Source organism: Uloborus diversus, chromosome 6 (genome assembly GCF_026930045.1).
Source record: "Uloborus diversus isolate 005 chromosome 6, Udiv.v.3.1, whole genome shotgun sequence".
NCBI lineage: Eukaryota > Metazoa > Arthropoda > Arachnida > Araneae > Uloboridae > Uloborus > Uloborus diversus.
The window spans coordinates 97,077,770-97,091,335 of NC_072736.1; the positions used below are offsets into that span (position 1 = coordinate 97,077,770).

The 13,566-nt window shown below is 32.4% G+C and overlaps 1 protein-coding gene across 1 annotated transcript in view; it reads right to left on the reverse strand.

Moving 5' to 3' along the window:
- Positions 1–1,747: 1,747 nt before the first annotated feature.
- The window catches only part of LOC129224874 (unconventional myosin-XVIIIa-like), a 37,056-nt gene continuing 25,237 nt past the window's right edge, over positions 1,748–13,566 (reverse strand). The window contains exons 7-13 of the mRNA XM_054859420.1: positions 11,702–11,802; positions 11,566–11,626; positions 9,340–9,484; positions 6,570–6,711; positions 4,416–4,514; positions 3,004–3,196; positions 1,748–1,981 (exon numbers count right to left, since the gene is read on the reverse strand). Of these exons, the coding sequence (XP_054715395.1) occupies positions 1,748–1,981; positions 3,004–3,196; positions 4,416–4,514; positions 6,570–6,711; positions 9,340–9,484; positions 11,566–11,626; positions 11,702–11,802 (975 nt within the window). The remainder of the gene's footprint in view (positions 1,982–3,003; positions 3,197–4,415; positions 4,515–6,569; positions 6,712–9,339; positions 9,485–11,565; positions 11,627–11,701; positions 11,803–13,566) is intronic.

Consider the following 13,566-nt stretch of genomic DNA (forward strand, 5'->3'; position numbering starts at 1 on the left):
TTTGAGATGTAACTATTTTCAATATAGATAACTTTATGTTACTTGCTCAAGGTTGGTTTCACTCACAAATGTTTCTTGCTGCTGGGAAGGGGATTAAGAACAATATTTAGGAGAAAGTTTTAAATTAAATTTATGGATTAGAAAAAATTGAATCATTTAAGTTTTAAACTTTTAGACTACGTTTCGAAACGTGAAATACATTTCGTTTGCTTTTAAGCTGTGGATAAGGGGAACAAAATATGCAACAAGATTCTGTAAAATAAAACAAAAGCTTTGTCTATTGTACAGTTGTAAGTATAAACAAGACGTAGACTTTTTTTTTAATTTTCGGGCCTGCAAATAATTTAAAAACAAAATCTAACACAGATAGTGACCAAAATGCGCACGCTTACTTCTTTCTCTATAACGCAGTTTAATTGACGGTTTTTAAATAATGCGTTCAATAAGTTCACGTGCACTCACTTCCATTTTTAATGTTTTACATAACTTAAAATAATGACTGTAATGTAGTCAGTGGACCCATTCCCACCTCTCACAACGACTGTGTCTGTAAATTAAAATTTTGTTCTCTAAAGAATAATCTGTCTAAAGCAACAAACTTAAATACGTGCTCTCTCTACCTGTATCAATGTGAGATATCATGTATAACATTTACGGCAAGTATTACGTTTTAAAAATTTGATCTAGGACTTAAATCTTGACAAATTTCAAATCGTTACAAGACATTAATATTACTGTCTAGCAGTCATTTTTACCTACGAAAATATAAATTTGACGTTAATATAAGAAAATAAAATGTAGCTGACATGTGTCTTTTTAGGCAAGTTACACTTATCCAATTTTACTCTATGGCATGGCACTAATGAACCTTGGAAAGAGCGAGCAGACACATTTTGTAAAGTTTTTTTTTTTATACTAAGCAAACTTTTTCTGCGAAATGTGCTTGCCTGAAAACATACAAAACAACGTAGCACTTGATACCTTCATTCGAAAACATCGCCAAAAAATCCGTTAAACGGAGTGTTATCGTCTATTAACAACACTGACTGAATTCTTTACTTTCTGTACAGTGGACTATCTGTTTAGCTTTTGGACATTGAGGATGATTTTAAATTAATCTGAAAATATTATGACTGTGTCCAAGAATACTATTTTGTATATATTTGTGCCTGATAATAATAATTGACTTTTTTTTTTTGGTAAGCTCACGACTCTTTCTAAGGAAGCATTCAATGATTTATTTTCGAATAAATTGTACGTCGAAAGTACTGTTGCATTTTTTTAAGTCTTGGGGAAAGCAAAACCTACAAAGGCGGCACAACGCTTTTTTTCGAAGCATCATGTAAAAGGTTGTCCCACAAGACGTGCAAAAGACAATCATTTGTCTTTGCCATTAAGACAATTTATGTACCGCCCATCTGATTTAACCTCAGACAACGTACCAGCATACACTACAGAGCCCAAACAATTTTCTTCATATGTTTTTGCTCTAAGTTGATGTTACTTTTTCAGCAAAAGATTGATTTTCTGTGTTATTTAAAGTATTTTGAAGATTTGAGCCTAGAAAGGGGGGGTGAATGTATTTTTTTACGCTCATTTAGATAGAATTCATTCATTTGATAATCCAAAAGATGTGTTGCATTGAAAAGCACCCGGGCAACGCCGGGTAGTAAGCTAGTAAAATAAATAAAAATTGAAAGAAAAAAGCAAATAAGTAAAAATATTAATAAACATAGCAAATATTCATTTAAGCACCTTTTCCTGAGTAGTTGGTAAACACTTTATCTAAGAAAGATTTTTCACTCGCACCGGGAAACAACGATTCTTCATCCAGCAGCCACAGAAGTCCTCGCTTTCCAATTTCACGAAGATCAGCTGTAGATGCCCGAACCGCGCCTTGCTGAGGGGTATGATCAATTACATCAATGAGAGGAGCTGGATTAGAAATATGAAATTCTTCTTTGTTCCACTCAATATTTTCCTACAAATAATAAAGCTGAGAATTAAAAAAGATGAATAATATTAGAATACCAACCAAAAAGACAAGCAATATGTAGTTGAACAAGTTAATCTCCAACCTGCCTATCTTGAAAACCTTCCTGCATCAAAATTTTAAAATTTCACTGCATTCATAGCATAAATTCAACATTTCCCCCCATCTTGAATATGTTTTCCCAAAAGCCTCTATTATCTCGAATTTCAGCTACAATATCCATTCCGACTTTGATCCACTACAATCTTTTTTAAACAGCAGAACTTCGATACGAAAAACACTTTCTCTTAAATCAGCTGCCATATTGTTAAAGTCATGTACAACATGTAGCCTACTGAAAACAAAGAGGAGCAAGGTTTCCAGGGATTCCATAAATTAAAAACTGGGTGGAAGGAGATAATGTTGATCAGTGAAAAAGCTTATATACATTGGTTTCAAAAAGTTAAGCATAATTCATAAAATGCGAGAAAAATCTTATAAATTTTCGTAAAATAATTTAAATTTCTTATCGAGATTCATTGGTTGAAGAAGAAACATTATGTTTATGCAAAATATTATAGTCGATGGCGCCATGTGTGAAACAGGTGTGCATGTTGGAATGTGGATAAAACGGCTCTCACGATTTAGAGAGTTCAGACTTATTTCATTAAATTGCTGTACCAAGGAAGGTTGGTTTTTTTGAAACAGGATTAATAATGGCACAAAAGCACCAATGGGACATGTTTGCAAAGGCAAGAATTGTACTCTTAATGTGCCTCAGCGTGTATGTAATCGTGTCTGACTGTTGCAGAGGTTTCAAAATATGAGAGATGAAAAATATTAGATCAACAGAAAAATTATTAATTACTTGTTACTTACTTTGCCAATACTAAGTATAAAAGAACAAGAAACATTTACATTCACAAAAACATAAGCTATAGTAACAATACAATATCAAAAAAAGCAAGAAAAGATTGCTTGAAATGAGAAAACAAATAGTACAAAAACATCAAAAACTGAAATATATGTACCTGAAGATATCTTTCTTGTTGAGTGAGAAAAGTTGTGTCATAATAAAGTGATTGCAATCTTTCTTGGCAATAATTGTGACACAAATCTTCAAGGTTAGCACCCATGATACGACCACAAGTAGCAGGATTTTGAAAACCGGGACAATCTAACAAATGAATAGATGCCATGCTTCGACCAGTTCCGTTTATAGCTCTGCATCATAAATAGAAACATAAAGGGTTAGTTGTTTTAAACACCAAGCCTCTTCATAGACAGAAAACACAGGGTTGCCTCCCCTAAGGTCAAGGGTGCACCCCCTAAATATTGCAAAGCCCCCCCCCCCAAAAAAAGAAGGGAAAAATATCCTCAAAACACCCCTCTAAAAATTTTAATGCCACAGTCTGCGCCATGGCCCCCCTTAGGTCGGCACCCCTGAAAAACAATAAGTTTGTTCAGGTGTACTAAAACAATCAGTAATAGTTAAATTTATTGTATAGAAAGAATGTTAGATCTGCTACGTTGTTTAACAGTGACATGGGAAGTGCTGAATCTAGTGAAGGGGGGGGGGGGATTCTTGCGTTGAAACAATATATGAAACATGAAGGAAGTTTGATAAGGTTTTGCCCTGGTTCAGACAAATTGTAGATCCGGCACTGCATATGGTATTTTAACAGATTATGGTTAAAAACAGACATTTAAATCATGCAGTAACACCAGTTTCAGTACTAAAACTGAAACTGAATTCGAAATCCTATAACTATCCCGTAATTGCACATTTTTATAGATAGCTCTTATAGATTTGTTTAGTAATATTGGAGGTAATGAAAGATAAAAAAAATAAGTTGGATATTGTAAATACTATTTAATTTTCCTGTGCAGAACATACTAATTGCTTAGTAGGATTTGAAAGAATTAAGCATGCATTATCAATAAATTTGTTCGATATGCTTTGTATTTAAACACTTTCCAATGAATTACTCTAAAAATATGATTTAAAAAATAAAATATTTTGCTAGAAACAGAAATCTGTTGCATTCATATCAATGTGAGTATATTTCAGCATTCAGTCAGCACAAATCAGTGAAATATTACTATCAATAATGTACTTACACATGATAAATCATATAAAAGAATATCAACATTAAACACACATCAAATGAGTAAGGGCACTGTTCAACAATCTTGACTTGAACAAAAGATTTTTTTTTAAAAAATTGCTGCAAGCATTTGTCTGCTCTCAAATTAAAAGATCATGCACAAAAAATAACTAAATAATATATAAAGCAAAAAATAATAAAGAGAAAATAGACATCACATGATTTTCAGAGTATATTGAAACTTATCAAAAGGACCCAATCTAAACATAAGAAAATGAAGTAAATTCAATGTAAACAAATGAAATGTAAAAGTTATTTAAGCAAAGATTCATTACCTGTTAATGAGAAAAATGAGAGCACTAAACACTTCAGCATATAATCCAGATACCATAGCCTGTAAACATTCAATTGCTTCCACAGTACCATCACTTGACCTGTCGAAAATTACAAAATGAGCCGATTTGGAGAAAAAAATTGAAATTTAAACAATGGGAAGCTCAAACTAACACACACATATTTGTGGGAATCTAAAAGAATAAAATTAAATGAAAGACAATATTTTGTGGGAGTAAAAAGTGTGATAAATGCATAATATATCAAATTTGTAGTACAGAATTATAATTATCATAATTCACAAGTAATTCATTAATAAGGTTCATGTAAGAGGATTGGCAAAAACCAGGGTTCCTTTTTAAACTCATGGATCCAGATTTTGTTTTTGGGAGGGGGGGGGAGGGTTCAAATAAAACCCAAAGAAACATAATTAAAACTTTATTAAAGGATTTTTTTTTTTTTTTTTGTCTCTTTAAAGGAAAAGGTGGGACATATGGTAGCATAAGCATATGGACAAAGCTTGAAAATTGTCTCTCAGTGGTAAAAACTGGAAAACAAGTTAAAAATTCAGCATTTTCTGAAGAAAAGTACAAAAAATGATGAAACCCAAAATGGAGATTTCATATTTTGTAGTTTCTATGATTACATACAATTTAGGCCAAGTTACATCTCAAGTGATAAAATCTATTGTTCTTTTTGAAGTACTAGATTCCTGTAGTGAAGAACAAATAAATAATTGTTCAAATTGTGAAAATATTTCAATTAATTGTTTTTTTTAACTTCTCAGAAATTTTAAACCCAAAAGTAGGCAAAAATTATGGGTCTGTTTAAATGGGGTTTTAAAAAAACAACATACTGCTCTAAGAGGGTTTTTAATCAACATACCCTAAAATGGGTGTGCTTCCATTTCATGGGCGCCCATATTCAAAATTGTAAAGGGGGCTCAGATATTTTAACCGTCGTTTAGCAGGATATTTCCTCCATGGAAACAGATTTCAGGACAGATTAGAGTCTTTCAAATTTGACATTTTTAATAACTTATTCATTTAATGACTGGAGAAGAAATGTTTTTACATTTTTGCAAAGAAAAAAGTACTAAAAGCAAGGAAGTTCTCCTTTTCTAAAGAGGGGGGGGGGGGGGCTCGAGCTCCCCCCTATATGGGCGGCCCTTGCTCCATTTGTCTGGCATATTGCATGTAGTTCTGCCTTAGCCCTGCCAAGGGGTGGTAACTTACTGCTAAAAATACGCAAGCTTTGCCTTTCATTCACCAGTCGAACCGTACCATGCTGCAAACACTGGCTGGTGAGTTACATTCACTTTATCTACCATTTTGTTGGCACTATCAGGTTCAATAAGATGATATCAGCCTCTGGCTCGGTTATTCACTATTCCTGACTGAGGAGTTCTAATAAGAACGAAACTGCAGTCTGAGGATGTGATAACCAGGCTGTTTGGTATATTGCATGTAAATCTGCCATAGCCCCAGGCTTAGGGGTGGTAACTTTCTGCTAAATAGATTCTATAATTTAAAAGTACATCACACACAACATAGACATTAAAAAAAAAAATCATCACTGTGTTTTTTAAAATCTTTATCCTCAGGGCCGGCTCTAGTAGTTCTGCCACCCTAGGTGATATTCCCAAGTACCACCCCCTCCCCATTGAATAACAATAATATTAATGTAAAATAATAATATATTAATAAAATGAAAACAATAGTAAATATCTTAAAATTAAAGTGAGTTTCTAGTTAAATTTCAAACTAGGATTTGCATATCCAAGCACTGGTACACACTTTAAATTATCTTTTTCAACACTAAAGTAGTGCATCTTATGGCACTGAAACAAATAATATTTTCAAAAGACTTAAGATTGCTGCCTCTAAAATTAAATTGAGTTTCTTGAAAAATTCTGAACTATGTTTTGCATGTCCAAGCACTAATACACACTGGCATTGAAGCAATGAATCCTACAGCACTGAAGCAGTGAATCTTATGAAACTGAAACATATCTATACTTAAAAAAAAAAAAAAAAAACTAGGCGGCCACCTAGGTTGGTGGCTGCCTAGGCGGACCCCAGGAGCTGGGGCCTGTATATCCTACTATGATAATTAAAAGGTAAAGCAATCATTTACGTTGATATAAAATATACAACCTGGGTGACACCTTTCCTGATACTGGACCACTGTGATCAGGAGAAAAAATACATTTAGCAAGGTCTTCAACAGTACAACCTAACAAAGCAGCAGCTTTTTGAGCACTTTGAGGTCTAGAAAACTGCAGTCTGCCATTACTACCTTTGGAGATAGAAAAAAAAATTGACATTTACAAAAATGAATAATTATCACTAACATTTTCAATTTTTTACAATTTTATCAATTAATAGATCAAATAATAGAGTAAAATGAGGACAAACAGTCACTAATTGAAACTTATTCAATGCCATCAAAAGAAGAAAAAAAAAGCTGGAATATACAATTTGCATTGAAATAAAGTGCTATGATTGAGCATAATCAAACCTGTTTTATGTGCTCTCTTCATCTTTATATGACTTTCAGGGCGGGAGAACAGCCATTATGTAAAAAAGAGGAAAACTATGAACTTAACAAAAATTAGTGAATCGACTTGAGAAATACAATTACTATACTCTTACTTTTTCAATATGCTTATAAGGAAACATATTACAGTAAACTCTCGATTATCCGGGGAATTGGGTGGCACAAGTGCCGCGGATAATAAAAAATCGCGGATAACCGCAAAAAGACTGAAAGGGGGGAAAAATCAGGTAAAAATTGTCCTATCTCAAATTAACTGTATTGATGCATAACACTTTCTGCAAACAGTGAAAATATATAGAGAGTACAGTACAAATACATGAAACACACCGCCAGCTCAGTCATTTCCAGCCGAGGACTGCAGTTTCGCGCTTATTAGCACTCATCAGCCCGGCATAGGATAGTGACTGAGCTGGAGATGGAAAACCTCTTAAGGAAGCCAAGAGTGCCAAACAAACTGTTTGCTAATATAGAATTAGCAGACCAGACGAGTGACCGAAGCAATGGTTCGGTTCAACTCGAAGATTGAACGCGAGGCAGCTAATTGGGCGGTAATTTACTGTATATACAGTACAAATGTTTTGTATTTTTGCACAACCGAACTTAACATCAATAACAAACAAGTGTATGTACGATGAAGAACGCACAATAATAATAATAATAATAAAATTAAATCAATCAATCAAGCAAAAACAACTGAGTGTAAATTTACAATTTTTCAAAAAAAAAAAAAAAAAACAGCCACTGGTATTCGCTTTTTGACTGCGAAAATACATGTTCGTGATTGTTGATTGATTCGCGGATAATCCGCCCCGCGGATAAACCGCTCGCGGATAATCGGGAGTCTACTGTACCAGTGATACTATTTTTACACATTTTAAACTCTGTTGCAGATCACCACAGCATTACAAAAGTCTATTACCCATGAATTAATAAGTTTTAGAATGACTTTAACCTCAGCAATATGTTGCAAACTGAAAAACAATGGAATTTTATTACACGTACAACTTTTGGTGTCATTCAGAGACAAAACTCTGTGAGCTACCATTTCTCCTTGATTTACTTACTTTTTATTTATTTTTAATGCAATATGCACGATGTCATTAACTTTTACATAAAACCACACTGAATCACTCAGGATGTCATGCTTTTTAAACAGTAATTTTGTTTTGTGAAGAAAACTGCTTTTTTAAAATAGTTTTATTATTTGATTAGCTAAAATAGTTCGTGCATTTATGCTACAATTTCCATTATTATACCATTCTTACGGCAGATTCCAGTTTATGTCCAAAACAAATTAAAAAGAAAATTTTGTTTTTGCAGAGATATCTTTCATTTTTCTACTTTTCTTCAGCTTTAATCATTTTTAATTTACATTGATAATATTTCTAAAAACATTAATAACATTACAGTCATTATTATCATGGAAAGTCTTAGATAACATTGGATATGGTAGGATTGAAATTAGAGATGGCATAAAGTTTAATTTGGGTTGAATACCAAAGTTTTTTATGTACTAAAAAAAAATGCATTTTAACCTTTTAGAGGAGAAAATCAATAAAATTGAATTTTACTAAGGAAAACTCCAAAATAAAGGGAAACTGAAACTTATAAGAATGTTTTTTTTTTTTTTCTCAAAGAGCGTTTAAACTAAATGTCCTTTCAGTTTTTGCACCAGATATGAAAATTAATTAATGCATGTTATATTTTGATAGATTTCGAAGAGCTTTAAGAACATTAAAGCATACATATTACACTTAAGCATTATACAGCATTTGATAAGTTCCTGTATCCCCCTGTAAACACATCATGGTGGATGGCTAATCGATGGAGAAAAGTTTAAAAAATAAATTCCTGCTGAAAACTAAAACTGTGTTTTTACTGAACGGGGACAAGATTTAGTTACTTGCCACTAAGCAAATAACAGAGTTTGTGAGAACTGTGCCTGTAGTCTCTAGACTAGTGTGAGATATATGCCTAGTAGTTTACAAAAAAAATCAGGTCTTTTTTTCTGGGGGGGGGGGGGAGTGTGCACTAAGATCTTTTTTGCAGGCATTTTCCATTATTTAATTTTTTTTTATTTGATATAGTTTTTCAAGGTAAAATTGTAACTATTAATATGAGTTTACAAGCATAAGCTGAACATAAAATATGAAAATGGAATCATGAAGGCAGTCAGGAATTTAATGAGATTTCAGGCTAAAAACTAAAAAAGGATATTCCATAAAACTATGATAGTTTTGCAAAAGGTTCATTGCAAATTATTGCTTTTTTTAAACTATTGATAAAAAAAAATAATAAAACTAAACAATAACAAATTTAATCATCTTAGATAGCTCATTGAACTGCTAAATTAAAGTTTGCAAATACCTTTGCAAGCACTTGCAACTCCTAAATGATATATGGCAGCTAAAATACACCAAATAGCCTTGGATTCAACTTCTTTAACAGAGAGAGTTTGGAAAGCTGCATTAATATATGCCCACTGCAAACAAGCTCTTCTTTGATCTTCATCCTGTATAATGAAAAAATGCAAACATATAAGAAAATGCTTTTTCAAATTTCAAAGGTTAATGCAGTCCAACACAAACAAAACATTCATTAAATTCAGTAAGATACAACATTTTCTAGCAGACCCAGATGATACAGACAGACACTCAAACTCTGTTTGTAGAAAGTTTTCAAAACTTGCAGACAGTTTTGATACTTTTTTTGACAAAGTTCTTTAAATAGCCTAGTTTTATTTCTTAACATTTCTTAATTTTGTTGATTATGTTGCAATAGCTTTCTGTTACATAGGAAATGACTTATTTTATTGGTAATCATGATGTTTAAACCACCATGCTAGTCTCATAATGGCACTTCGCATGCATACTACTGTAAATTTTTTGCTGTTGGCAGTGATATAGGACGGGAGGCACACAAAGTGTTTTTGCAATCAATTTTAAAGAAATCATTTGAGTAGACAGGTAGTTTAACATTTTGTCTTAGCATGTTTCCTAGCTCAAAAATAATTTAGAAAATAGAATCATTTCAGTGAAGAGTCGTTCCAGTGTTTTCCTTCAACATTCAACTGTATTGAATAATCAAAGCCTAAATTATGCAAGTTGATAATTTTATTTTCATACAAAAATTGAATTATTTATTTTTTCTACTTTACGCTTTTTATAGACTGAGCATCACTCAATTTTTGAAAATCATAGGTATCATATAACTCAAATAGTTCCTATTAAATATAATAAGGTAAGTTAAACATACATGGTACAGAATTTAGAGAAAATTGATTCTGGAAAATACTTAATTCAAAAGGAAAGTAAGAATTGCAAAGATAATAACAACAAGCATCTGTAAAATGTTAATAATAACAAGCATCTGTAAAATGTATCTAACGAGCTGATGTGTGCATCACATGACTTCCTTTTACTCCAATTTAATGTCATTTCCCCATTATTGGCAATTTTAATGTGATTCAATTGTTTACTCTCTAAATATCACCAACAGTTGCCACAATTAAAACCAAATTTAAAATAATAAAAGAAAAATATCGCCAAATTTGTCGCCAAGTTGGCAACAAAACTTGGCGACCAAAAGACTGACGATATATCGCCAAGTGTCCGCCGAATTATAACACCACTTGAGTTTACATTGAAGTTAACAATGATTCCCTCCCAAAAAGGGGCAAAAGACCCCCTTAGGGACATCCAAATGCAACCAAAAGGGAAGGCGGAAGGTGCACAACTAGGCCCCACTTACGTGCCAAATTTCAACTTCCTAGGACATACCATTTTTGAGTTATGTGAGATAAATGCACACATACGCACATAAATATGTACATCATGAGAAAATTTATTAACTCGGGGGTTGTCAAAATGGATATTTCAGGTGTTTGTGTAGGTTCCTAGGCATATATCAACGTGTGGTGAGGTCGAAAAAAAAAACTCAACATTCATTCAGGGGTGAGAAAAATGGAAATTAAGGCTGATTTTTGAGTGAAAATTTTTTGCGAATACAACACTTCCTTTTTTGTAAAAGAAAGTAAAAATGATGAAAGATTGAATGATAATATTTTATGCATTTACTTTTGGGAATGAAATGGATGAAATTGTGTACTTCATGTCAAAAAATTCCGAATAAATGAATTAAAACTGTCCTATTTGCATAGTATAAAGTCAAGTTTTAAAATACAAAATTATCAAAGAATATAATGCCTAAAAAGATACGAAATTAAAAATAAAATAAATGATGTACTTAGAAGGGAAACTACATATTAAAAACAACCATGACATGGGTCAACAATTAATGAAACAACTATAAAGGAAAATAAAATATTTTCAAATTTGATCCTAGATAAAAATTGATTGTATGTTAGTAAATAAAAATTCAGAAACATTCTCTTAAAATATCTTAAAATATTTTGAAATATTATGTGCAAATATAAGTTGACATTGTTACACAGCAAAAAAACATTCCTGAAGCATGCAGAAGGCAGGGAAAGAATTTTTCTTTAGAATGAACTCTAGGATCATTTAAAGAGTAAGAAAAAATAAATAATATAAATTGCTGTGAAACTGAAAAATTCATAGACTATGATCTTACTTTGTGAAGAGGTGTCATAAAAAGATTTGGATCTTGCAAGTTCTCAAAATGTAATTCTTTTCTGAAGGAGAAAAAAGATGTTTAAGACAAAAGAATGAATTTTTGAAACAATCAGTTCAAAAGTGAATTTATTTACCTCAAACTTTCATCAGCTCCAGCCAATAAGTAATAGAACACATGGAAGTTTGGCTCTCCTTCAGGTCTCCTACTCACTCTTGATCTCTCAAGCATATAAATCTTCAAAACAATAGATTAACAATGATGTCAACATATATAAAGTATTTCATTTATGTCTTTCAAATAATAGCCACAAGCTTTATTTACAGAGAATTGGGGGGGGGGGGCAGCACACACAACAGGGGAAAATCCAGGGTTTTTCTGCCCTTATGTTTCTTCCATGTAAAAATATAATCAACATAATTGAGAAAATTTAATAAATGAAAAAAAAAAAAAGATCAATAGTAGTTACGTAACTTAATGTAAATGATGAATGTGATCAATGAAATGGAATGATATTTTCTATCATGACACTAACTTTTACAAAAAAAAAAAAAAAAAAAGAGGGGGAGGGGGTTGCAAACATCTCCATTTTTCTAATTCTGGAAAAACTCCTGATAGTTATGTTGGGCCAAATGAAGATGGAAATTTACTTGAGGGTGAGACTGATGAGGATGGAAGTTTATTTCAAAATTATCAAATGTTGTTGATGCTCGTAACAACTTTTAGTTTTAAATTTGAAAAATAAAAATATGACTAAAGCTCCAGAACCTAATATTTAAACAAAAATTTTAATTGTATAGCAGAGGAATTAGTGGGTGTTACTTAAATATTTTCAATGCTTCTTACACCTCAAGGACTGTGGTGGAGACCTGGAAGCTGACTAACACAGAAACATTCTTCAAGAAAGGATCTAAAGGTAAAGGTCTAAAAGATATCTTTTACTTCTTTGTTCAAATTTATCAAAATGAAGGGCATTGAAGGGATACATCTTTGCACTGAAGGCAAGATCAGATTAGAGGTTATTTTACTAAGCTATTCAAATCTCATGCTAATCTGGAAGTTAGGAAAATTTTTCAGTAGAGTTGAGCATTCAAGGAATAGCTCACCGGAAGAAGCTGAACAAGCCTGGGGCCGTATTCTGTCCAATGTCCTGGGAATGTAAACAGCAGTATTTGCATTTTTTTTTTTTTTTGCATTTATAGCATTTGTTTCACTTCAGCTTTATTGTAGAAACTTGCATACTTAATTTCAGTTGAAAATAAAGTACAAAAAGAACGTCAAATTCCAAAATTTTACTATTGTTTGTGGGGAATCAAAAAACTTGTTTCACCAATTGCCCCAAAACTTCATTTTTGTGGATACTGCTGTTTACTGCCCAGGACAACATAGCTTCAAGATGGCTATTAATCTTTACTGGGTACTGTCTCACTACGGATTGTATGGAATGGCAAACGTATGGTTTTCAGGCGGAAATGGGAGCATCTATTAGTTTTTAGGGATATAAACATTTGCAGATGCATGTTATCCTCGAAATTAAGCAGAGCCTCATTCAAATAAGTGGAACACGAGCATCAAAATTTTACTTTTCTCTCTCATTCAGATAGACTCATCTTAACTGGATGTTTATCAATTGGACTGTACCAACCCGATATAGTGACTAATTGACTATGAAACAAACAGCCTAGCTGAGCCTAAAACCTAGTTCTAGGGTGTCCCTTTCATATTTGTGTAGTATTGTCACTTCGCAATTTAAATTTGGACAGTGCTTTACATGAATATATTTATAATATTTTTTAGAGCAACCAATGAATGAATTAAATCACATAAACTTCTTTTTGGGTTACAGGGAATTAGTTTTTTTCTCATTATAAAAAGATGTGACTGACTACAGATTGTATGGAAAGCCAAACATCCGGTTTACAGGTGGAAATGGATGCATTTATTAGTTTTTAGGGATGTAAATGTTTGCAGATGTATTTCAACCTCTAAATTAAGCAAAGT